The sequence below is a fragment of the Silene latifolia genome, chromosome 10 (assembly GCF_048544455.1).
Source record: "Silene latifolia isolate original U9 population chromosome 10, ASM4854445v1, whole genome shotgun sequence".
In the NCBI taxonomy this organism is placed as follows: Eukaryota; Viridiplantae; Streptophyta; class Magnoliopsida; order Caryophyllales; family Caryophyllaceae; genus Silene; species Silene latifolia.
In genome coordinates, this window is record NC_133535.1 from 9,371,571 (window position 1) to 9,396,915 (window position 25,345).

Below are 25,345 nucleotides of genomic sequence, written 5' to 3' on the forward strand. Positions count from 1 at the left end.
TTAGCTTTAATCAAACTTAGAGCATGTTTGGCCTCGATTCTCAAAAATAAGTTTTTGTTTTTCAAGTTTAATTTTTCAAAAGTGTTTTTCAAAAGCAGAAACAACAAATAGCTACTTCTATTTCTATGGGCAAAAATATGGATTTTTAGCTTTTGAGAATTTTTGTTTAGCTTTTAGAAAACGATGTGTTTGGCCAAAAAGTGTTTTTGAGTCCAAAAACACTTTTACAAACTAGGCCAAACACACCCTTAGTTTCAATATCAAAATTTATTTATACATCATAGGTAATTTTTATACGTTATTTAAAATGGCAAAATTAATTTATACATCAAAATTATTTATACATCATAAAATTTTGGAGATTTTATTTGTATTAATTATACTTTATAATCTATATTATACTTTATACAAACACTATAGTGTTTGGAGTTAGAACTTTTCTATGTATAGAAATATAGGATACTGAATATTTTATTTGTAGCAAAGATTGCGCAAATAGTTATGGAAATTCTATTATTATTAATTAAGATAATATTAATATAAAATATCAATGTTTGGGGGCCACCGAGTTTCTTGTTTTACAGGAAAAATTATACTTACACATTGAATTTTTCGTTGGCCCACTAATATATTGAATTGTAGTGAAGTAAGATAACAAAAAAATAGGCCCATTTATAGGAGAATGCATTTAGGCGGGAAAAAATTGAGTTTTCTTATTCTTTTAGTTTAGTGGGGATGAAAAGTATTTTGCTAGCAATAAGTCTTACTACAGACGGTCTGAAATAATACCGGTTAAATGTCACTATTTTTTTTATAGAATGTGACCATTTAATGACAAAATGTTACTCACTTCATACCACACCAATGGTAACATTGAGAATCTTGGCACTATTCATGGTCGTAGAGAATTTTCGATATTATTCTTAATCTATAAGACAAAATATGGTCATTTGAGATCTTGTTTGATTTATCGTCGTGAATGCTATAAGAATATCAAATTTTTATAATTTTTAATAATGTGTAACGAAAGATATTCACGTTGCAAAAGGTGTCTCGACAAATGTGAAAAATAAATGTTACTATTGGTGTGATATGGAATGAGTATAATTAAAGTTGTCACTTTTACACTGGAAATGATGGTAACATTTTATTAAAAAAAAGTAACATTTTATCGTAAAATGACTATATTTGGTTCATTTTATTTCAGACGGAAAATAGCCCATCTGAAATAAGAAATTTGCATTTTGCTAGTATCTTAAAAATTTTCTTTGGTCTTATTCTAACTATTTAAACCCGTATTAAATGAGAATTTTTGTCTATGATTATATACCGACTATAGTTATTTGGCAGTGAGAATCATCTGTCCCATTTGGTATCCTATTGTGTGTGTCACACCATTTAGCGTCTAACACATCAACAAATTAATATATTTATTGCAATATTTTATTTTGCCACAAGTAATGTGTCAAAATGTAAGAGATATGGCACACACAATGGAACACAAAAATAGGACAAAGAATTCTCACTAGTTATTTGGAGGTAGTCATGTAGGTAGTATCTAAATCTAATGCACGAAGTATGTTGAGTTTATGGATTCAAGTACCTAAGAGGGGGAGGGGGTGAATTAGGTACTCTTTTAAAATTTTTAACTTCAACTTTATTGGATTAAAGTAAGTTAAGTGAGCAAAAGAGATTAAAGGATACTTTGAATAATATTGAAAGATTGAACAAGCATCACGATGAATGTTTGCTGAAGTATGAAAGCAACAATCGTTCTGATCGTATCTATTTGTCTCGGTTGTGGAATATTACTGCAGACAAATGCGACAATGATGAATCACACTTCTAAGGTTTAAGCGAAACAATACAAACAAACAAAGTAAAAAGAGCAGCGGAAATAAAGTGAAAAACAATGAACACGAGATTTTTGAATTGGTTCGGCAAATACTCAAGTGCCTACGTCCAATCTACCTTTTTATTACTTTCCTTTAGTGATCTACTCTGACAACTAAAAGACCCTTGTAATAAAAGACGCCAACCTACTCCGGTTGCAAAGCTAGTACAAGAACTACTCCGTTCTTATGACAAGCTAACTCGCAATCTACTCCGATTGCCAAGAGTTAAAGGACTACTTCGTCCTAGAACTCAACAACTCACAACCTACTCCGGTTGCCAACTCACAACCTACTCCGGTTGTCAAGAGTTAAAGACTACTCTGTCCTAAACTCTACTAACACACTTAGAATGTTATAGGATCAAGTTTCCACTAACATATTCTTAACAAAGAATAGAGATGGACAACTTTTACAAGATCAACAATTCTTAAGCAATAGAGTTTAGTATAGAAAAGCAACAGTAGCCACGACTGTAGAAACTGAAGACACTTGAAGACTTTTAAAGGATTTTGCAAACAAACACGATTTTTAAGCTTTAAAAATAATTTGCAAAGTTGGAAGAATTAATTCAGAAAAGTCTTGAGGATTTAATGAGGAGGGACACGGTTTATATAGAGGAGGTTAGTGAAGGGGTTGCTAGGGTTTTGAAGGGTCAAAGACCTCACATGTGAAGACCATTTGCAACCACCCAAAACTTGCACCAAAAAGGGGTCTTTTGCAAAGGTAAGAAAAGAGAAAGAAGGTTTGAAGGATAACCTTAAATGCTCATGTAAAATCAGAAAACAAAGGATGTGAGACAAGTCACATGATGACAAGTTAACACAAATATGGTAAAAAGCATTTCTTGTTTTCTTAAAGACCAAAGGATTGAATTTGCATAAAGAGGAAACATTTTGAAATAATTCAAACCACTCTTTAAAGAATACTACCTCCTTAATAAAAATCTGATTTTTATCTTTGAAAAATGAATCACGTGAAAGCTTTTGAAAGATAAAAAGGATCTTCAAGTTTTTACGAGTTGTGGCATAATCCAAACAGCTGTTTGCGTGTGAAAGCAACAGTCGTCTGGACTGTTTCTATTACTCTAATATACTCTACTTTCTTGCTTGTACATTAGATGACACTTGACTAAATACAATGGGATGATTAACAACTTCAACACTTCTTAATCCAAGCTTGATTACATCATTAATCCTGAAAAGGTAAACTAAGAATACACAAATCAAATGGGCATGTTATCATCAACATAAGGAACCCAACAAAGTAGTTTCCGAAAAACATAATGGAAATTCAACAGTTAATCGTTGTAGTCTCTTTATTTGTTTTATTTTCATTCGTTTGGTATATAGAGACAATATTTTATCAAACGCAAGATTGTATGAATAGTTTGTCTCATTGAAGACGGACGTTATTCGTCATAAGTTGGAAATGGATAGTGCCCTCTCACAATATCACAAGTGGGAGGACAAATGAAATGTTCCATTTAATTTCCACTTGATTTGCCACTTGCATATCGTGAGGAGGGACACTATCCGTTTTCAGCTTGTGACAGATAGTGTTCGTCTTTCAATGAGAATTTGTGTTGTATACAGGGGTGAATCTAAAAATCAAATTTTAGAGTAGCAAATTTCCTCACGTTATTTTATACTTGTGTGAATGTCTCATATGTAACAATATTTGGATAGCATAATCGATAGACTTAATCATTTTTTAGAAGTTTAGGTAGTGAAACCCTTTGCTACTAGCTAAGTTTTGTATGAATGAAAATAAGAATTGAAAATCTAATCATAAAGATGTTTCATGGACAATATGTAAGTAGTACTTCCTCCATTTAATAGATTTCATAGAATAATTTACTTTTACTTTATACACTTATATTAATCAATTGGTCTCCCTTGTGACGGGTTACCATTTGTCGCGGATATTTTGTGAGTTAAAATGGTAACAAAATGGGTTAGTGGAGAAAGGGAACCACATGAATAGTGTTGCAGAGAGAGAAAAAGTGGGTACTTTGTGAGGTAAAATGGTATCCGTCACTCCAAAGTGACGGATATGCGCCGTCACAAACAAGAATTTGTGTATATTAATACTCGTTTTATTTTGTTTATATTTAGTTACACATTACTAAAAATTATAAAAAAATTGATAATTCATATTGCACTTAGTAAGACAATTTAAACAACATCTCACATAACTATCTTTTATGTTATACGAAGTATATTAGAAGTTGTATTGAAAATTCTTATCCAACTCACTTCAGTTTAGCTCAACTCTATTTATCTCAGCTAGGGGTGTTAACGAGTCGAGCCGAGCAGGAGCTTGGCATTGCTCGACTTGTGCTCAAGAACCAAAATTCGAGCTCGAGCCGATCTCAAGCTTGAAAAAAATGTGCTCGTTATAAAGCTTGCGAGCTTTAACGCGAGCTCGAGCCCAAATCGAGCCTATATAAAACTGTTTATTTTTTTATTTTATTTTCTTTCGATATTTTCAATAACAAGGCTTGAAGGTTATATGTAAAAATATTTGGTAAATCAGCAAGACATTTGATATGTGTGATACAAAAATATAATCATGATAAAATATTTTTATAAAATATGAGCAATATCTTATGTAATCACACAAGTTCGAGCCGCTCGCGAGCTTTTCGAGTCGAGCCAACCTTTGCTTGGCTTGACTCGTTAAGATCTCTAGCCGAGCTCGCACGAGTCGAGCTTTGACCGAGCCGAACTCGAGTAACTCGCGAGCTGTCTCGTCTCATTAACACCCCTAATCTCAGCATATTTTGATTCAGTTGAGCTCCTTCAAACTCATTCTAATTCAGCTCAGCTCAATTTAATTTAGTCCAACTACATTCAGCCCAGAATAACAAGCCTAACTTCTCATCGTCCCTAGACTCATTTTCCACTACACAGTTTTAACTTTTTATCTAGGGCTGAGCATCGGTCCAAGACCGGACCGGACCAAACCGGACCGGACCGAAGACCAAAAATAAAATTTTTGTGGACCGAAGACCGGACCTAAAACTTTCGGTCTTGGACCGGACCAAACCCGAAATATTCGGTCCGGTCCGGTCTTAGACCGAAATGGACCTAGAACTAATTCTTTCACTATTTCGTGTATGATAATTACATTTAAGTTTTATTAAATTAAATGTCGATGAATAATTAGACGATTGTTTTTGAGAAAAAAATACTCAATATTAATTTATAATGTCTTGTGAAGATAAAATGGTAATTTAGTTTATAATATTCTAATGATAGTCTTTAGAAACATAAAATTCGGTCCATTTGGTCCGAACCTAAAATATCCGGGTTTGGTCCGGACCGGACCGAAGACCGAAAACTCAAAAAATGAGGACCGAGGACCGGACCTAAAAAATTCGGTCCGGGTTTGGTCCAGACCAAATGGTCCGGTCCGGTCCATTTTTCCGGTCCGGACCTAAACTTGCTCACCCCTATTTTTATCCACCAATTTTTTAACATCCGATAATATAAGTAGACTTAAAAATGGATAAAGGGTGCGTGTATATAATAATTATAAAAAAGAAAAAAAATCGTCTTCTCAAATTCAAATTCATCTATATCAAATTGTTGGTTAATTATTATTGTCATCATTAATATAAATAAAATGGATAACATAAAATAAAATCTTTTATCCTTTTACACAACCATTTTCTCTTGTATTTTTGCCAAAAACACTTGCCATGAGCCACCCACCTCATTGTCGTACTAATTGTACACTGATGTGGTGCCGAACTGCCGATAATCCGATCTCATAATTGAACACTGACGTGGTGCCTCCTCAACGATGAAACTTAAAAATAAATTCAAAAAAAACAATATATTACTATATTATAGTGATGAGTTGGCATACAGTGGGGACAGCAGTGCCTTGATATTCGGGAAGGGGTAAGATTGTTTAATAATGAATCCCCATGTTAGCCGTACACGTGGAGGTCAATAATTCGATCTACGCGTCCACTGTACTTGAGGTGCGGGGGCCAGCGAAACAAAGTCCACCCATGTCATGTGGGTTACAAACTTACTTGGATTTCTTTTTATTTTTTATTGTTTTTTTGGAGAGAGAGTAGTCGGCATTGTGTTGGATTGGCTTTGGGCTTTTCGCATCCGAGACTAGTCGCTATACACCTGGCAAGTGAGTCATTAGAGTTTGGTTTGGTTTGGGTCGGGTCAGTTTTGCACCGAAATTGGTCAGTTGGACAATACGTAAAGACTAATGACTAATAAGTAACGACTAGGGGTGTTAACGAGCCGAGCCTGAGCTTAGCCTTGCTCGGCTTGTGCTCATAAAGAAAACTCGAGCTCGAGCTTAAAAAAATTGGGCTCGTTATAAAGCTTGCGAGCTTTAACGCGGGCTCGAACCTATATATAATTGTTGAATTTTCATTTTTTTTTTCTCTCGATATTTTCAATAACAAGTCTCGAAGGTTTTATATACAAATATTGGAAAATTAATGAGACAATTTTTATATGTGTGATACAAATATATAAGCATGAAAAAATATTTTTATAAAATATGAGTAATATATTTATCTAATTACACAAGTTCGAGCCGATCACGAGTTTTTCGAGCCGAGCCAACGTTAGCTCGAATTGACTCGTTAACCTCTCGAACCGAACTCACACGAGCCGAGCTTTGACCGAATCGAGCTCGAGTTGCTCGCGAGCTGTCTCGTCTCATAACACCTCCAGTAGTAACAACATTCAACTAAGAACTCCTCAAGCTTAGTTTGAAAAAAGCTTGAGCTTAGCATAAATCGAACTCGATTTTGGATCATATTATATTCATTTTCTCATTTTTGGGGTCTAGCTAAAACTAATACTAAAATAATGAGAGATCAACGTCTAAAAATATAGTAGTATAATACTTATAAATACAAAAATATAAAAAAGTAGTTTGTATTTCATTTAATTAGTAAATAAACAATGAATTTATGCCCAATTAACATGAAAAATGAATATTCAACTTAGAATAGTTCTTTGATTTTTGTAAGAAACAACTGCCTATGATGTTTTTTTCCACAAGGATTGTGAATACGTTTTGAATTTCATATGTGGAAGACGGTCAAAAATGTATTTTATTTTATTTTTGTTTCGTGGAATTTTGGTTTGAGGTTTTCTGCTTTTCTTAATGTTCGATTGTTGGGTAGTTGTGTCTATTTGAGTCATTGAGTGTTGAGCTATAATTAAACACTAGTTTTAAACCCGTGTAAAATTGCACGGGTATGTATTAGATCGATATGAATATTTTTTTGATGTATATTTAAATTTGCATTTCTATTATAATAATAGACCAATAGGTGACATTCCGTGATGTACATGATTAATGTGTAATAGATAATGTTAACATTAATAATCTGAATTAAAAAATATTAACATGAACAATTAGCAAATAACAATTCAATCCCGTAATTAAATATACTTCCTTCTCGTAATTATGTAATTTTTTTTTTTTTTTTTTTTTTTAAAATTATGTAATTCATTTATTTGTAGTTAATTAGTTTCATTTATTCCGATTTGTAATTCATTCCGCTTATATGCTATTAATTTCATTTATTCGGAATGTATAAAATTATTTCATAGGTATTATTTCATAGTATTTGTTCTAAGACGGAATTTGTCGCATGTTTGTATAACCGGAATTCTGAAGAAATAAATACATTGCACACTAACGGGTCCACCATAACATGAATTTCAAAAAAAAAAAAACTGAATTAATGACGTGGCACGCCCTGAATTGAGTACTGTCTTCTAAATTACTAAAGATAAGATTGTTATACCTATTGTAGCTACTTCTACATTTTAATTTTAATCATATGACTATATTGATTAATTAACTCCTTCAATTTTCAACTTTTGTTGTATAGATACAATAAGATACTAGTATAATGTGAAGGAAGGGCCATGGAAGGGGAGTTACGTAAAGTTAACAAAAGGTGATTAAAAGTTCCATCAATTTGATAACAAATCCTCATTTGTGACGAGCATATCCGTGGCAAGCTTGTGACTGGTCAAATATTATTCATACGGGGTAAATAAACAAAAGCAAAATGTCTAGGAAGTAACACGCTGTTTTGTCTTATCTACCTACATGGATATTACTTGACACCCGTCGCAAGCTTGTAACAGATATATCCGTCACAAAAGAGACTTGCTGTTCATGCAAAACATTTTGTGCTTGTGCGGGTGTTAAAAGAGTTGGACTAGTACGAAATACTTGTTTGATTGATAGGCCGCGGGTGAAAGGCTAAGGGAGCTCGAAATTATTAATTCGTGACGGTGCAAATTGAGGTTGGTACGGGGGATTACATCTATAAATTTAATTTTACACAAATTTTCATTTATGATGATCGATATTCATCACAAGTTTATGATAGGTCAAGTAAAATTCATATGGGTATATAAGACAAATTATTTTTGACTCCCAAGGCATTTTAATTGTTGTCTTATCTACCCACTCATGTGGGTAATATTTAACCCGTCACAAACTTGTGACGGATATACCCATTACAAGAGAGACTTACTAATAAATTTATACATAATTGACACATCATTTAGGTATATAAATTGAGTAGTTTTGCAAAATTAACATACCAAACACTTTAATTTGCAATTCCGTTATCCATTTCCACAAATCTTGTCCGTCTTAAATAAGAACGGCTCAAGCAAATAGTTAAGAGAAAAAACAGAATGTTGAAGTAATATTTAGGAAAAATTACAAATAACCACCATATATTTGCGTATTTTTACAAATAACCACCACGTATTTCTGTTTTTACAAATAACCCCCAGACTTTCGCGTATACTCTCCAATCACCACCGTATATTTGACCCGAGACTCGTTTTTCATATTTTCCGACTCTTTAGTTAACGATTTCTCTGAAATACCCATATTACCCCTCATCAACTCAAACATACAACATTTCACTATCCTTTTTTTTTCTCCCAAATCATCCCTCTAAAATTGTCAGCTCTTGAATCTAAAGCCTCAAATCCTCCATTACCACCTTCAACCTCCCATCTCCTTCAAATTAGACCACAACAACCACCATGCTACACAACTTGTCCACCACACGGTGCCGAAAGCAGACCATTAAATCTCAACCTTCCAACTTCGTCCTGCACTATACCACCATCAACCAGCCAATCAACAAGTCACCACCATAAGGTTTGATGCCACCATCAACCTCAGAGCAACAATTCCGCTCGATACAAAATCCTAGTCCAGTTCACCTATGTGAGCCGCCGACAGCAGCCTTGACGCCACCACCGCTCCAATTCGACCACCATGGTCGAGTCCCACACCGGCACTTAACATCACTCCGATGTACTCTTCATACCCGCAGTCCGCACCTGCCTATCTCAACCACCCTAATCCGCCTCCGCAATTAATTAGTCTTTTATTTTTTTTTAATTCATGAATTAGGTGTTTTAGGGATTGAAATTTGCCCCTTTTTCAATTCATGAAATTTTTCGTCGCTCTTTTTGTAAACGATTTTCGTCCTACAATTGAATTGAGTTTTCTGCATTTAATTGATTTCCATTTGACAGACTAAATATTTGCTTCTGAGTGCTTACAATATTGTTGATTTTTATATGATTTTGACCCCTTGGCTCAATTGAATTGGATCAATTGATTTGGGGATTTAGGGTTGTCAACATGAAATCAATTGATATGGGTATTTAGGGAAACGAGAAAGATATAAATGTTCTGTGAATTTGGGATTGTGTAAATCGATGAGGGTAATATAGGTATTTCAGATAAATCGCTAATTAAAGAGTCGGAAAATATAAAAAACGAGTCTCGGGTCAAATATACGGTGGTGATTGGGGAGTATACGCGAAAGTTTGGGGGTTATTTGTAAAAACAGAAATACAGGGTGGTTATTTGTAAAAATAGATAAATACATAGTGGTTATTTGTAATTTTTCCTAATATTTAACTTGTTTTACATAATGTCTACTAAGAAAAAATAGAATGTCCAAGTAATATTTAACCCATTTTACACTTGACATGTAGGTAATCTTAAAGGAAATTAACGGCTAACTAAGTAATTCCAAATATTTTATCATATATTTGAAAATCATTTTATTTATTTTACTAAGTAATGACATTTATTTATGCGTGATATTATATTTTAAAAAATGGAACGTGTTATTTTCTACACCCATTTACTAAATTTTACACAAAATTTCCGACTTTATTCTTCTCATTTCATACACACAGAAAAATAAAATTAAACCTAACTCAATTCCCAACTCGAACCACCCACCCCAGCCCATCGTGATTAGGTATTTAGGCACCACCGACCAGCGACGACCACTGCTCACCACTTGTAAATGAGAAAATTCTATGACTTGTCAAAAAGTTGAAAACTTTTCACAGGATTTATTATACACTAAATTAATAAGAAACCATCTTACTTGAGAATTACGACACAAATTTTGTCACACCATCAACGGTTCAACTAATTACAAAAGCATATAGATAGTCTTGTTTAGATCCGTCTTAATTTTAAGACTGGTTAAATATTATCCTACATGGAACATGGCTACATTGCCTGATTGCCATAAGGGAATATAGGACAAATCTTTTATCCTTTTTCAGTGCATTCTGCTGTTATCTTATTCATGTCATATAAGTATATTTAACCCGTCTTAAACTCAAGATGGATAATATTCATCTTTTAAGAATTCACAAAATCTCATTGAAGACGGCGATATCCGTCACAAGCTTGTGACGGATACCGTTTCCTCTAACAAAATACCCATTGAGAGGGGAGTGAGAAGCGCACGGTCTTGCTTGTCCCTCTCCTTTTGTGAGAGGTATTCACCAATGTGATGATTAACCCGTCACAAGCAAGACGCTTTGGAATGAATTTGGGTTAGAAAAGTCGGACGTAATTAGAGCAAGTTGTTAATAAAGTTGAAATCAGTTAGAAGAGGTCAGCAAAAGGCAAAGGATGACGTAGAGAGCATTATACCACAAAATCTCATTGATGACGGGCACTATCCGTCACAAGCTGAAGACGGATAGTGCCCCTCTCATAATATGCAAGTTGCACTATTCATAGGGTGCTCCATTTTTCCCTACTTGCCCTCTCACCTGCCTTATTGTGAGAGGAGCATTATCCATCTTCAGCTTGTGACGGATAGTACCCGTCACAAGTAAGACCAACCAGCATTATACTCCTTTTGGTATGACCAACAGACGCGGCGGTTCAAACAGACAACGTGACGTGTCTTTAAGGTGGACACTATACCACGCTACATTTTCTGTGGGTCCTCTTCTTGACGTGGACCCCAACCTTTTTCTTAAAGTTGAGGTGTCCTCTCTTTCATTCTTCTTCATTCTTTCCTCATCAGATCTGCATCTTGATTTTCTTTTTATTTTTTTAAAAGAAAAAATTGCAATTTGGGGGATCGTTTTCGGGTATGCTCTCCCTTAAACGGTTATATTCATTAAACGGGTCAATACTATTCTACTCCTATATCGCAATTCACAAATTCTTATTTTAAAATGAGCATTATTAGTAGACCTGGCAAAACGGGTCAACGGGTCGGGTTCGGATCGGGCCAATTCGGGTCGGGTCAATTCGGGTCTCTCGTTGAGTTCGGGTTAATTCGGGTCGGGACGGGTCTTTTCGGGTTTCGGGTCTATTTCGGGTTTGTTGTCGGGTCTGTTTCGGGTCAAGCGGGTCGGGTTGTTTCGGACCGGGTCATTTTCGGGTCAATGAATAATAGAGAAATAGCCATTTCAAGTCTTTTCGGTTCAATTAGAGTTATATTTTGTCGGGTCATTTTCGGGTTTAGTGGTTTCGGATCGGGTCATTTTCGGGTCGGACCAGTACGGGTCAAGAAAGCTCGGGTCATGTTCGGGTCGGGTCGGGTCAATTCGGGTTTTCGGGTCACATTCGGGTGATGTAGTTCGGGTCACTTCGGGTCTCGGGTCAACTTTTTCGGGTCGGGTCAATCGGGTCGGGTTGCTTTTGCCAGGTCTAATTATTAGGGGTGATAATGAGATGAGATAGTTCTGTAGTTCGTGAGCAACTCGAGATCGGCTCGTGCGAGATCGGCTCGAGCTCGGCTCTAGAGCTTAACAAGTCAGGTCGAGCAAACGCTGGCTCGACTCGTTAAGCTAGCGAGCAGCTCGAACTTGTGTGATTAGATAAGATATTGCTCATATTTTATAAAAATATTGTATCATGAGTATATAACTTTCGACCCTTGTTATTGAAAATATCAGAAGAAAAAAAATAAAAAAAAATTAACCATTATATATAGGCTCGATTTGAGTTCGAGTTTGGCCCGAGTTTGTGTTAAAGCTCGCAAGCTTGACAACGAGTACATTGTTTACAAGCTGGGATAAGTTCGAGATCGACTCAGATCGGCTTGTTAGCACCCCTATCAGCACCATCCATCGTAAACTTAAGACGAGTCACATAAACGGGATAGACAAAAGGAGAGCTTCTAGGGACTAGCAAAATAATTTATCCTATCTAGACCTATATGGGGTGTACTTGACCCGTTTTATTCTTACAACAGATATACTCGCCTTAAGAGCGACCAATTGTTTCTCTATAAATAGATAATATAAACTTTTTTCCCTACATATTTTGGTTTTCTTCTTATGTATTTGACCCGCGTTTTGTTTAAAACGTAATCCCCGCCTTCAAACAAGAATTTGATGATCTTTTTATTAATTTTCCTTTACTTTCAGTCCTGGATAAATTTCCTTTGCTTTTTGCTTTCGCATAAAAATTAAGAAAACGAGACTTAAATGCTTTCAAAAAATAAGTAAGGGGAAAAAGTAACATGTATATGCAAAAAAAAACACAAAACGTATTCATACTTAATATAAAAACTAGTATGGATCCCGCGCATGAATGCGCGGTATTTGTAGATCCTTTATTTTATAGAGTGTTATTTATAGATTTTAAATTGACAAATCATTAGTTTTTCATATTTTAATATGAAAATAAAAAATTTAAATGGAAAACTAATCAAAAGAATGAAATAAAGTCATGAAATGTGTATTCTAATGAATATTTTTACCATAAAACTAACGATTTCAATTTATAAATTTTCTTAAATACTTTTAATAAATTTTTTTTGTCATGAAATTAATAATTTTAGTTCATAATTTTTTTATACGAATTAAGTACGTGTTAAGTTTTTTTTATGTCAAACTAATAGTATCAGTTATGGGGTTTTCATATTTGAATTCTTAGATTTATACCAATTTTGTTTAATTTTAGTTAAATGATTATACTTTAGTTCAAAAATATTATAGTGATTAAAAGTTTAAATCTTAATTAAAAGATAATAATTTAAAAAAAAAAATTAACCAGGTAATAAGTTTAAATCCTTATTTAATCAGATTTTTTGGAGGGATTTTTTTGAGAAGTTTTATTCTCTTAATATATACTCCGTAGGAGATATAAGTTAACTTAAAATAGATATGTAAATAAATAACTGAAATAGTAAAATAAACAAAAACATCAATAAATGACTGGTTAAACGGGGCATTTAGTAAGTACTCGTATTTGTTAAAGTATATTATAAATATTAACGAATCCAAATATATGTGTCACTAACTGATTACATTCACGTTGAAAACGGTCTTTACTCTGAAGTAAAAACTTGTATTTTAAGTTTAATATGATCAGTTTATTGTGCCAAAAAAAAAAAAAAAAACTTCTATTTTAACGCTCTAATAATTAATTTATCTCTACTTTATTTCTTACAAAAATTTAAAAAATTCTTTACGGGAGCGGTTGAAACATCACTGTTCTCTTTGAACCGTATTAACGTAAATACCTGAATTTAGGACAGTACCACGTCCGTTTTCTTTTGACTTTTGTGGGCTGCCACATAGGTCCAGTACTCCAATGGTTCCTGACGGGTTGGGCTTTTGTTCATTTTGGGTCAGGAACAGTATATTTGCAGTCATCTAGTTAACCTCCCATACAGTCAATTAGTAGATTATACAACCAGTTGTATGCAGTTGTACGGTGTAGAATCCGAGCTGTGTATTAAAGTTTTCGAGTTTTATTTAAAAGAATCTGAGCTATGCTGTAAAGTTTTTGAACTCACACACTTGAACATAAAAAAAATAAACTCTAATAAAACTCAGAAAAATTACACATAAACTCAGATTAATGTATATGGTTGTACAATGCTTATTATACAACTGGTTGTATAGTAGTATTTGTGTCATACAGTCATACGACGAAATTGCCTAAGATATGAAAATAAGACGGGTTATTATGGTCTGAAACAATAAGATGGAGTTTTGAGATTATTTTACAGTTAAATGTAACACTAACTGACTAACTGAACCATTGTAGTTACATTTTAACCATAACACAAATTCTTACTTAAGACGCACACTATCCGTCTTAAAGTGTAGACGGATACCATTTTGTGAGACAAAATGCCCAAATAGGTGTGAGTGGGAGGCACATGGGGTTGTCCCCACCTTGTCCCCCCTATTTGTTTTGTGAGTGTAACTACCCGTTTCAATATTCGACCCGTCTTAAGCAAGACCAACTCTAACCATAAAATGATCACAAAATTCCGTCTTATTTATTTCAGACGGAATTAGCCGTCTGAAACAAGTTGCGATTATTAAGAGACCTATTTCATCTGTGATTCTGCAAAGTATTTGTCATATTTAGTTTCCTGTGGGCTGAATCTACAATTCTACAAATGCATTTAACGAAGTCATTGTAGGCGTAGATGAATGAGATAATTGTAATGTTCAACGAATTGAATGGTCAATAATTACAGTGGATGATTGGAATCTAATGAGCTATGCGATTATGTCACATGGCGATATGCTGATGAAATTAATCATTAGGAAGACATGTTAGGACACTAGTCCTTGGATCATCTCCATTACTTTATCTCTATTTACTCTCTAATACACTTATATTTTGATATATTTTCTCTTTTTATTTATTAAAACTTTATTTTTCTGAAACGATTACAACTATTAGATCATCACAAGTTTTGATATGAACCGTTTATAGAAAATGAAGGTCCATTTCTTTTAAGGAAGTAGAGAGAATCCAAACCTGTCGTCCATCATCCTATATTTTAAGGTTTTGAATCAACAAAGCTTAACTAGTCGGCTTGTATTGAGGAAGTGTCTAATATATCTTTGTATCAAACATAAACAATAATTTGAGTATTATATATACTTGACTTGTTTTAATTACAAAAAGGAAATTTCCGTGTTAAGGGATATTAAGACTCTGTTTGACATGACATTTTAGGTAACTTATTTAACCAAAATTTCATCCGCCGGATTTGTTTGCAATTGTTTGACAAGTAACTTATGTAACCAAATAAGTTAGCTGAAATGAAATTCTACCTAGAGTAGTATTTGGGATTTCAACGTCATTTTTACTAAAAATGAGCTACCTTTTCAACTAGTTTGTCAAACATTATTGGTAAGAATAAAACCCCCAATTACACGGTTAGAGACTTGAAGTGAGAAATTCTTATCACTTGAGCTAGCTCTTATTTTTACCATTATTAATTTTGTAATTTGGATTAATCATGAAAATATTGTGTTATCGTGAGTTATAATGTTTTCGCCAAATTGGAGCTTTTTAATCAAGTTTTTTTTTTTAATAAAGATTTAGTAACATAAAACGAAATGATGGAGCCATGATAAGTTGGAGTAAAAATCCTCTCCATTTCCTAAAAAGAAATGGAGAGTCCATTTCCTATCAATGGACGAGATTGGATTCTATTAACATCGAACGGTTCACGATTTATGCATAGAAATAAAGGATTAATAGTGTATAGAGAGGATAATATTATTAAATGGGTTTGTGTGAGGAAATGGAGAGAAAGGAAATGGAGAGGATCCTAATTGGATAAGTTGTACCACTATTTGAATTAGTGTGGTTACATTTGATTGTAAAATGTAAATTTCGTCTCTTTAAAAAAGACGAAAATTGTCCATTTAAAAAAAGAATTAATAAGTCTCACTTGTGACAGATATATCTTGTAACGGGTCAAGTATCATCCACATGGGTAAATAAGACAAAAAATAGAAACGAGAATTTGTCTTTATCCCCTCGTTTGAGTTTTATTTGACCCGTCACAAAATTTGGAATTTGTGATGTTATTGAGTTAATCTCAATACTTCAAGAGTCAAGAGGTGAAGAAGAAGTCAACATGGATTTGAAGATAGAAAAGCAACCAATAAAACACAAGAAAAACTCCACGTGTCACACAACGCAATCACATTTTCCTAACACAAACCAAAAACAATCATCTTCATTCATGGATATGCCATGAACGGTCGAAAACCAAACTAAAACACATTCACATATATCAATTTCAATTTCTCAACAAAATTCATCACATAAATTTCCAATAATTTTCTTGCAATTATAATAATAAATAATAGTCTTTTTTATTGAAAAAAGGCGGGAAAATGGCAGCAACTACATCATCAATGGCGACCGCAACTACTGGGTTGCTGCCACGTGTCCCTACTAACCAAGTTTCTCCATTTTTAGCTTTACCTTGCGTTCCTTCTCGATCCTCTCTTCATCCATTGAGGATTTCATTCGGTATGTTTTCATTTCACTTCGATTCGTTGCGTTTAGTTTAGTTTAGTTTAGTTTAGAAAGTTTCAGTCCAAAAGAACGGAACCTAAGTAACATGTATGATTTGAATTGCAATACATTGTTTGAGCTTGGGTTGGTGTAAATTACCAAGTGTTATTATTGTCGGCAATTAGTGGCAGAGCTAGAATTTGAACTTAGCGATAAATTTCAGCAAGGTAAATAAATGGGTAGTAATAGCATAAAGTAAACTTGAAAAATGTTCCGAAAATTATAATTACCAACTTCTAAATTTCTACTTCTTCCGTCCCAATCATTTATTGTCCTATTCTATTTTTGGGTGTCTGAATCAATTGTTGTTCTTTCTATTTTAAGAATGCATTTGATGAACAATTTGATCTTACACACTCAATTTGGTCAACTTGTCATTTAATAATTGACCCTTTCTATTTCCTTGGTCTTTATGCAAAAAAAAAAACAAAGGACAACAATCGACTGAGTCTCCTCATGAGGCCTCTAGCTCCGCCAGTGTCTGTAATATGAAGTTACACGAGGTTAATTTTGTTATTTTAGTGGTGTGGCTAGTGGCTGCTAACAAATTTCATACTCCCTAACTATTTGATATTTTTATATGTTTCAATCATTTGTTTACCTTTGATTAAATATACTTTTATTAAAGAATAACAAATTCGCTTGTTAATAATATTGTATTGTGTAGTGACGTAGTGTGTACTAGCATATTTAACTATGTACTCTGTAAGGCTTTGTTCTTTTCGGCTGAAACGAGCTGAACTAAATTAAATGGTATTGAGCTGAATTAAACTAAACTGAATGGAGCTGATGTAAGAGTTAATTTTATAAAGAGATGAACTAAACAGAGTTGACTAAAGATGAACTAAACTGATATAAATAGAGATGAGCTGAATTGAAATGAGTTGAAATTGAGCTAGAAAGTATAAGATGAGGAAGTTGTATGTATTGAATGTGTATATTACAATGAGAGAGCAAGGCTATTTATACAAGAGTTGGAGCCTTATACAAGAAAGACCATCCTATATTTATAAGATATTAATATGTTAATTTGAGTAAGAATAATAATGTTCATATTGTAAATGATACATTGCAGATTATGAGATGATTTGCTTGGTTGGAGAATATAGGGAAGATATATTGTTAATAGAAAGAACATGGCCTAAATGCTAATTATAGTGTTGTTAGCTACTCCGTATTTGGTGCTAACGGGATTTTAACTCAGGACATGTATACAGTCAAATTCGACATCATATGACCACCATTATTGAATACGAACAATATAAATGGGATGGATGAACTAACCAGTACTAGAGCAAGTAATGTAGAGATTTGTGCAACTGCTAACTATCTCTGAATCGCGTTGTTTGTCTGTCAAAAGAATCAAGCAGGTTGTCTTCATTTCAAGTCAAGGCCTCCTCGACGGACGATACCTCAACTTCTGAACTTATTGATGACCTGAAAGAGAAGGTAAACATCGCTTGAGGCTATGACTAGTAACAATGTGGTACGAAGATGTGAATCCTCAAGTTTTACCTGCGTTTATTTCTTTTACAGTGGGATAAAGTTGAGAACAAGTCAACAGTCCTTCTGTATGGTGGTGGAGCTATTTTAGCAGTTTGGCTATCTTCCGTTCTCGTTGGTGCTATCAATTCAGTCCCGTTGGTAATCTACTTCTATTCTATTCTTTTCCTTTCCGATCATCCAAGTCCGACACTTGCAACTTAGTCCGAGCAACACCATCCTGAATGAAATTACACACTAAAGTAGACTGAAACTAGTTAATGGATTCAAAAAATCTCATAAAAAGTTGGCAAATTTCTACGGATCAATTAATTGGTCGCTCTGTTTGACGGTTAATTACTTTGTGACTATTGTCATCAGCTTCCGAAGATCATGGAATTGGTCGGGCTTGGATACACAGGGTGGTTCGTTTACCGATACCTTCTTTTCAAGGTAAAATTGCTGCTGGTTTTTGCCATGTTTGTTAGGCTTTTTTTTTTTCCAAATGGACCGTCTTGAAGAGATCTTCAGTTTGAAAAAAATTCAATGACGTCTCAACTCGTAGTCGGGAATTATGGTCGGTCAAAGTTTATTCGTTAAAAAAGCTTTGACCAACTATAAGTACCGGCTACGAGTTCAAAAAGCGGTGAGGCTTTTTTTCCAAATTGACCGTCTTGAAGAGGTTTCAGTTTGAAAAAGAATTCACCGACGTCTCAATAACTCGTAGTCGGAAATTATAGTCGGTCAAAGTTTATTCGTTAAAAAAACTTTGACCAACCATAAGTACCGGCTACGAGTTCAAAAAGCGATGAATTTTTTTTTTCAAATTCAAGGCCTTGACGAGATAATTGGTTTGAAAAAAAAATTACCGTTTTCTGAACTCGTAACAGAGAATTATTGTCGGTCAAATTTTTTTTTGTGAAAAACGAGGGGTACACGAGAGAATATCCAACCGTTTTTAAGCAAAATCCTGTCAAAGTTCAGTTCCTTGTTGTATAGTTAATTCGATGAATTTATAACAGAAACGGTATGAAAATAAAAAGCAACAGGGGTTAACTCTCTCATTTCGACTGTTCCTTTTGAAATTAGACGATGCAAATTGGTGCTAATACTTGTGTGTGATGTTGTTCAGTCGAGTAGAAAGGAACTAGCAGAAGACATTGAATCATTGAAGAAGAAAATCGCAGGAACAGAATGAAACCAGATGAATCTCGTTTCTGACTAGGAACATTCTTTGCTGCCCGATTTGGCTCGGAGACATGTTGTACAATGGAATAGACCATAGAGCTGCATGCATTCAAATGTCTTGCAATGATGCAGTACTACTTATATAGTATTGTAATAATGATATCCTGTTTTTCCTCATATACCAATGTAATCTGTATTGTTATGCCTTCGCAATCGATTCTAAACCAGTGTGACATATTTGATCAGTTATCAGTTGTTTAACAGGTGAAATCGATCCGTTGTTACTTGTTAGAATATAAAACTGATCTTGGGACTTCAATCATCCGCTTAAGTTTTTGGTTGAGATGATTTCTTGATAATTGTTTCCCTATACCTCGCGACTGATGGCTGTGTCTGTGTGCTTGTAAGGTTGTAACTAGGGATGACAATGATAGGATCTGGACTAGATCCAGATCCGAGGTATTTAAATTACTTAATTTGATCCACATGAGTCCGCCCCTAAGTTTCATGTTCTTATCCATGTTGCCAGTAACCGAAACTTATTTAGGTAAATTTGGATCTGAAAAATGTGATCATATCCAAATTCATGTTTCTCCTTCCACCATGAATATGAGATTGGCCCGGTTATCTAGATAGGGGTCCGAACCCCAAAAATCCTTGGAACTACTACTTGTAACTCGAAACACTTCAACTCTACATACAATGATATGTAGGTTTTTTCTTCTTCAAGGCTAAACTAAAAGCAACAATAATATTACCTCAATGCTTTAATAGCTTCTACAAATTGCGAGATTCAGAGTTCAGATGTATAACATACACCGTATTACACTTGTGTTAGCATCACAAAGACACTAATCTAAATAGTAAAACAACAATCAATATAAACAATTAAAAATTGTTTTATAAGCTCTTACGGGTAAGTTGACATAATAACAATAACAATTGACCTTATTATTGTAAACCCGCTTTACAGTAAAACAATTTTCACAAATGGTTACATAAGACGATTTATAAATAGGACTAGCCTAATAACAAAAAGTCTAACTAAATTAGCACATAAACATGTAAAAATATATTTTATTTTTTTCCATAGCATCATATTTTATATTGATATCTCGCATATTTAATTATGTTATTATTCATCATAAAACATCTCAAAATAAATTAAAATATAAATACAATTAAATGCTAACCTTGGGCAATCTTCCTTTCGGGCTAGTCCTAACTCCTAAGGGTGTAACCGAGTCGACCCGAGTTGAACTCGAGCTCGGGTTGGCTTGAAATCGGCTCGAAAACTTGAGTTTGAGCTCGAAATCGACTCGGAACTTTTCGAGTTTAAAAAATTAAAGCTTGAGCTCAATTTGAGCCTAAAGGAGCTTCTGATCCGAGCTCTACTAAGCTCGGAATCAGCTCGAATTTGATCCACCTCGGCTCGGAATCAGTTTTGACCGATTTCGAGCTGAACTTTAACCGAGATGATTCTGAAGGCTTTACAAGCCACCTAAGATCATTTACAGAACCCTAATCCCTAGACTCTTGCTATAGAAAGGTCTTATAAAACAGTTGCTGAACGATTTTAAAAGTTAGTTGATGAAAAGACCATGATGTTGTGAAAGTGTTTGTTGCATTTTTACAAGCCCAAACCCACACTCACTAGTCCAAACTTCTAATATAGATGTCAGCCTGTCGAACCCGACAACCGACCCGTTAATGGAATAACCCTTTTTCTGGGCAAAGGTTTAGTTCAACACTCACAACTACAACTCCGCAAGCTCCCCAGGTAATTTTTTTTTTTTTTTTTTTGGTAATTTTTCTCTTAATTATTTCTATTGATTCAATATTTCGACAAAATGTGATGAAACCCTAGTTTTTGATTTTAGAAATTATTCATTATTTGCCTTTTCTGTGAATGAAATCGACCAAAGTTCTGAATTTATCATGTGGGTTTGTTCTGATTTATGATTTTAGCATTTTTGCCATTTTAATGAAATCTTGTTGTATTTGATCTAGGGTTTCAAGTGTGGTGATTCATAGAAAAAACTGTACTTGTTTTTGTAGTTCTTACTCCGAATTCTTCTGTTCCATTTAGCCAATTTAATTGTATACGTTTTTCAAAATATGTGAGGCGGAATTTTTAAAATGCGTATAAAATCAAATGGAACGGAGGAAGTATGTGGGTATGTATGAAAACTGATGGGATACCTCCATTCCATTTGATTGTATATGTTTTTCAAAAATGCGAGGCGGAATTTTTAAAACGGGAATAAAATCAAATGGAACGGAGGAAGTATGTGGGTATGTATGAAAACTGATGGGATAATTCCATTCCATTTGATTGTATATATTTTTCAAAATATGTGAGGCGGTATTTTTAAAACGGGAATAAAATCATATGGAACGGAGGAAGTATGTGGGTATGTATGAAAACTGATGGGAACTATTTATGTTATGTTTAATTCAGGGAACTCCATAGTTTTAGAAGAAAGATTTATAGTTGTTGGGAAGGATGTTTAGGGTTTCCGGGTTCAAAAGATTAACTAGTGCTAGTATCAGTGTCGAAAACCTAAGTCACCAACTTTTACAAAGATGTTCCGTAAGTGGTACTGCAAAGGGCAAAGCGAAAGTCAAGGCTGCACTGGCTTTAAAGAAATCAAAGGCTGGTGGAAAGAAAGGGGCTAAAGCTTCTGCTGCTGGGCCCCGCAAGACTGGACTGGCTGCTGAGCTGGAAGAGATGGCTGGCAAGTGCTTGACTGCTCCGACTCCATTGAGGTTCCTGACGGTTAAAGAAAAAGCTCGTGAGGCTGAACGTGAAAAGTTAGGGCTGATTAGTAAAGCACGACAACGGGAGATGGAAATATTGAAGAAGCAAGCGAAAGAGGGAACTGGGTTTGAGAGACCGGGTATTATAGGCACCCCAGGATTGGATTATATTTCTTTGGGGTTGGTTGATGCTGATGCTATCCCAAAGTATGAGCTGACAGTTGAAGATGGACGTCGACTTGCTAAAGAGAATAGTAGGGTTTTGATGAGACAGCTCCGTGCTAGGCAAAAGGCCGAGAGTAACCTTCTTAGGCTAAAGAAAGAGGCAATCGAGGCTTTGCCTGAGCCTTTGAAAGCTGCAGCATTGATCCCTGATCTCACTCCGTTCCCATCAAACCGCTACATGGCATTGTTAACTCCACCAATTGAAGGGTATGCGGAGAAAATCAGGGAGGCTACTGAGAGGAGAAGTGGAAAGGAAAAGCTCAGATAATTATTGTCCAGGTATTTGTACTCCTTACCATTTTATGTTATTTGGGATTTTGAAACAGTTCGGCTCAGAGAGCAGTTCTCTTTGCTTGTTTTGCATCAGTAGATTTCGGTTTTTTTCAACTCTCAGCTTTGTGATAGCTATAAAACAAACTTTTGCCGATTACAGTATGAGCTATCTGAAGATAATTATGAAAGAGTTTTGAGATCTTCATCTTTTACTGCTCCTTTTAGTATGAAATACATCCGATGGTTCCCTTATTTGAGTGTATACCGTATAGTGGTGCTACTATGTCTTTCTTGTGCATTTTACCTCATGAAACGCTGGATAAGGGATTGATTTTGTCAGATTTGTTGCGGTTTTTCCACCTTGCCTTTTGCTGATAAATTCTCGTGAAAATGGAATCTCTGAAGGATATTGTAGGAAACGGTTAGCAATAGCAAACTGAAGAGAGGTTAAATTTAGCTTCTTAGGTAATCTCGATTATTTATTTGTTTGAACGAATAGCTAACGAGTAATTTATAACACCTCAATAGAGAATGTGGCCTCATTTGTGAATAAACCATATTCGAGTAACCTTGTTCCCTATGGATAGGTTAATGGTATTAGCTCCTCTGAAACCCAATGGTGGTAAATTTCGGTTTGATACCATGCTCAAATGTCAAAACCCTTCCTTTAGATGGTTTACAGTTTATGAGGTATACAGGCTGGTTAAATTTAATTTTAGTATAAACGCAAGAGTAAGGTTGTAGAAACCCGTGACTGAAGAAATGTACAAAGAGGTATATTGGTTATGGTGTCACGGATCGAGGGAAACCTTAAAGCCAAGAATCATATGTAGTAACATAGATCAAGGAGGATTCCCAGTCTAGAAACGGCAAAACAAGATGCACTAGACCTAGGAGCAGATAGTGTACTAGGCAAATTGGTTTAGACCATGCACAACAATGATCGCCTTCACCTCATCATACAGCATGTCCAACCCCTTTTTTTCATAAACTTTTAGGGTGTGTTTGGATTGAAGGAATTGGAGGGAAAAGAAAGGGAGGGAGAGTAGGGGATTTAAAATCCCTTGTTTGGATAGCAAATGAGGGTGGAGGGGGAGAGATTTGGAGGGATCCGATTTCTCTCCTTCAAGCCTAATCAAAATCTCTCCACAATAGGCAAGATTTGGAAGGAAATTGTATCCAAACACCCACAGTCCATTCCCCCGTCCCCTTCCCTTCTCTCCCTTTCCCTTCCCTCCTTTCACCTCCCTTCCCATTCCGATGATCAATACTAACAAAAACTTTTACATGTTTTCTCCCCTTCATCTCTATCTTAGTTGACTATTCTAGAATTACTCGAATTTATGAAGCCTTAAGATGTTCAGTGTTAACTTCCAGTTGATTTTGACACCGTTCCTGTGAAGCCTCCTTTAATGTCTATTGTAACTTTCAAGTTCCGTCTCACTGCTAATACTTATAAACACTCTTACTATTTGGTGTCGATCAAGTGCCCGATTTAGTTGTCAACAAGAGGCAATTTTAACGTCATGCCAGAGAAGTCGTTCAGAGTGTGTAATCGTCAAATTGCCTTTCCAATTGTCTTTAATGACTAGATCTTAATACTAACTCAGGCATCCGAACACAATAATGCATATGTCCATATGAATGATCCGTTTAGTAGTTCACTAGTGTTTCTACTGAAGGTGATAATTTAATGACACGGGTAGTTTCCACCCGTTATGCTCTTCTCGCGGGCTCGTCAATGACGGAAAGGCACACCAATGGTGACATCACTGCATCAAATATGCACTTTTGGGATGATTTTCGACAGGTTTGAATCACTGTATCAATCATTGTAAGTTGTAGATTATGTACACACATTCACCTGTGCGGCTGTGCCGCTATCAGAGAGCACGAATCTCGTTTAAGATGAGCATATTTGTCATAAACCTGAAACGGGTCAAACAGTTAGAAGGGACATAAAGTATATGCCTAGGAAATGACAAAACCTGTCCCATATATCTATATGGGTAGTACTTGATTCGTTTTAACCTGAAGACAACTATGACCCTCTTAAGAAAGAGGGATGTTGATCATGAAGTGGTGTGCCAATTGTTCGATACAGTATCATTTGCTTTTATCCCAGGCAATTTGCACCCCTATGAATGCATCCCTAAGATTTTTAATTGATTCTGAAACCATGTCCGCCAAACTGTCTCAACCGCCACACATTTGTTAATCTGTCATATCATTACTTCCTCTATTCAGTGAATAGTTTACACTTACTTTTTTTATGCGAGGGGAAAATAAAGTAAGTGTAAACTATTGACTTGGACGGAGCCACGGAGGGAGTACAACTTAGTCTTTTGGGACCATTTTAGGCAGAATGTGTCCTAATGAGTTGTGAATGCCAATTTACCAACACATAATTCCCCAAGTTAAACTACCTTTTTACCACATGGTTATAGCCTAGGAGGAATGTTAGTTTGCCCGATGATTTTGGTGAAGATGCTTGTGATCAGACCATTGTTCTCCATTATCAAGTTTCGGAGACCCAATGAAAATCACCCTCTAGTTGTTCTTTATTAGGAAACTATTATTCTATGTTGTATCTTATTCGGTTTGACATTGTAGTACTTCAGTATGGCTTTGAGAGCCATATTGAATGTAAAACTTGTTCACACTGTTTAAAAAAAAAAAAAGAGTAACTAATAAAAAACAGCGTACCTCTAATATGACTTGATGAATTGTGCTATTGCTTAATCTTGGATTAATTGACAATTTGACATGACTATATCCAAATTTAGGAAATTTGCAATGGTTTTAATGAATCACCTTTTTGTTTAATATTCCCCCCGTTCCATTTGTTTCTTTACGTTTTCTTA

General features: G+C 34.9%; 2 protein-coding genes across 3 annotated transcripts; both read left to right on the forward strand.

The window, feature by feature from the left end:
* Positions 1–16,067: 16,067 nt before the first annotated feature.
* LOC141605001 (protein CURVATURE THYLAKOID 1A, chloroplastic-like) lies at positions 16,068–19,468 on the forward strand. The gene is made up of 5 exons (XM_074423621.1): positions 16,068–16,508; positions 17,914–18,002; positions 18,090–18,197; positions 18,417–18,488; positions 19,168–19,468. Exons 1-5 carry the CDS (start codon positions 16,370–16,372, stop codon positions 19,231–19,233), a joined length of 474 nt encoding a protein of 157 aa, XP_074279722.1. The 5' UTR covers positions 16,068–16,369; the 3' UTR covers positions 19,234–19,468.
* Positions 19,469–20,914: 1,446 nt separating this feature from the next.
* On the forward strand, positions 20,915–22,669 carry LOC141605000 (uncharacterized). 2 transcript variants are annotated; one of them, XM_074423619.1, is made up of 2 exons: positions 20,915–21,003; positions 21,685–22,669. In XM_074423619.1, exon 2 carries the CDS (start codon positions 21,730–21,732, stop codon positions 22,474–22,476), a length of 747 nt encoding a protein of 248 aa, XP_074279720.1. In that variant the 5' UTR covers positions 20,915–21,003; positions 21,685–21,729; the 3' UTR covers positions 22,477–22,669. The 2 variants fall into 2 exon arrangements, with proteins under 2 accessions (XP_074279720.1, XP_074279721.1); XM_074423620.1 differs by lacking the exon at positions 20,915–21,003 and adding an exon at positions 21,026–21,167.
* Positions 22,670–25,345: the final 2,676 nt, after the last annotated feature.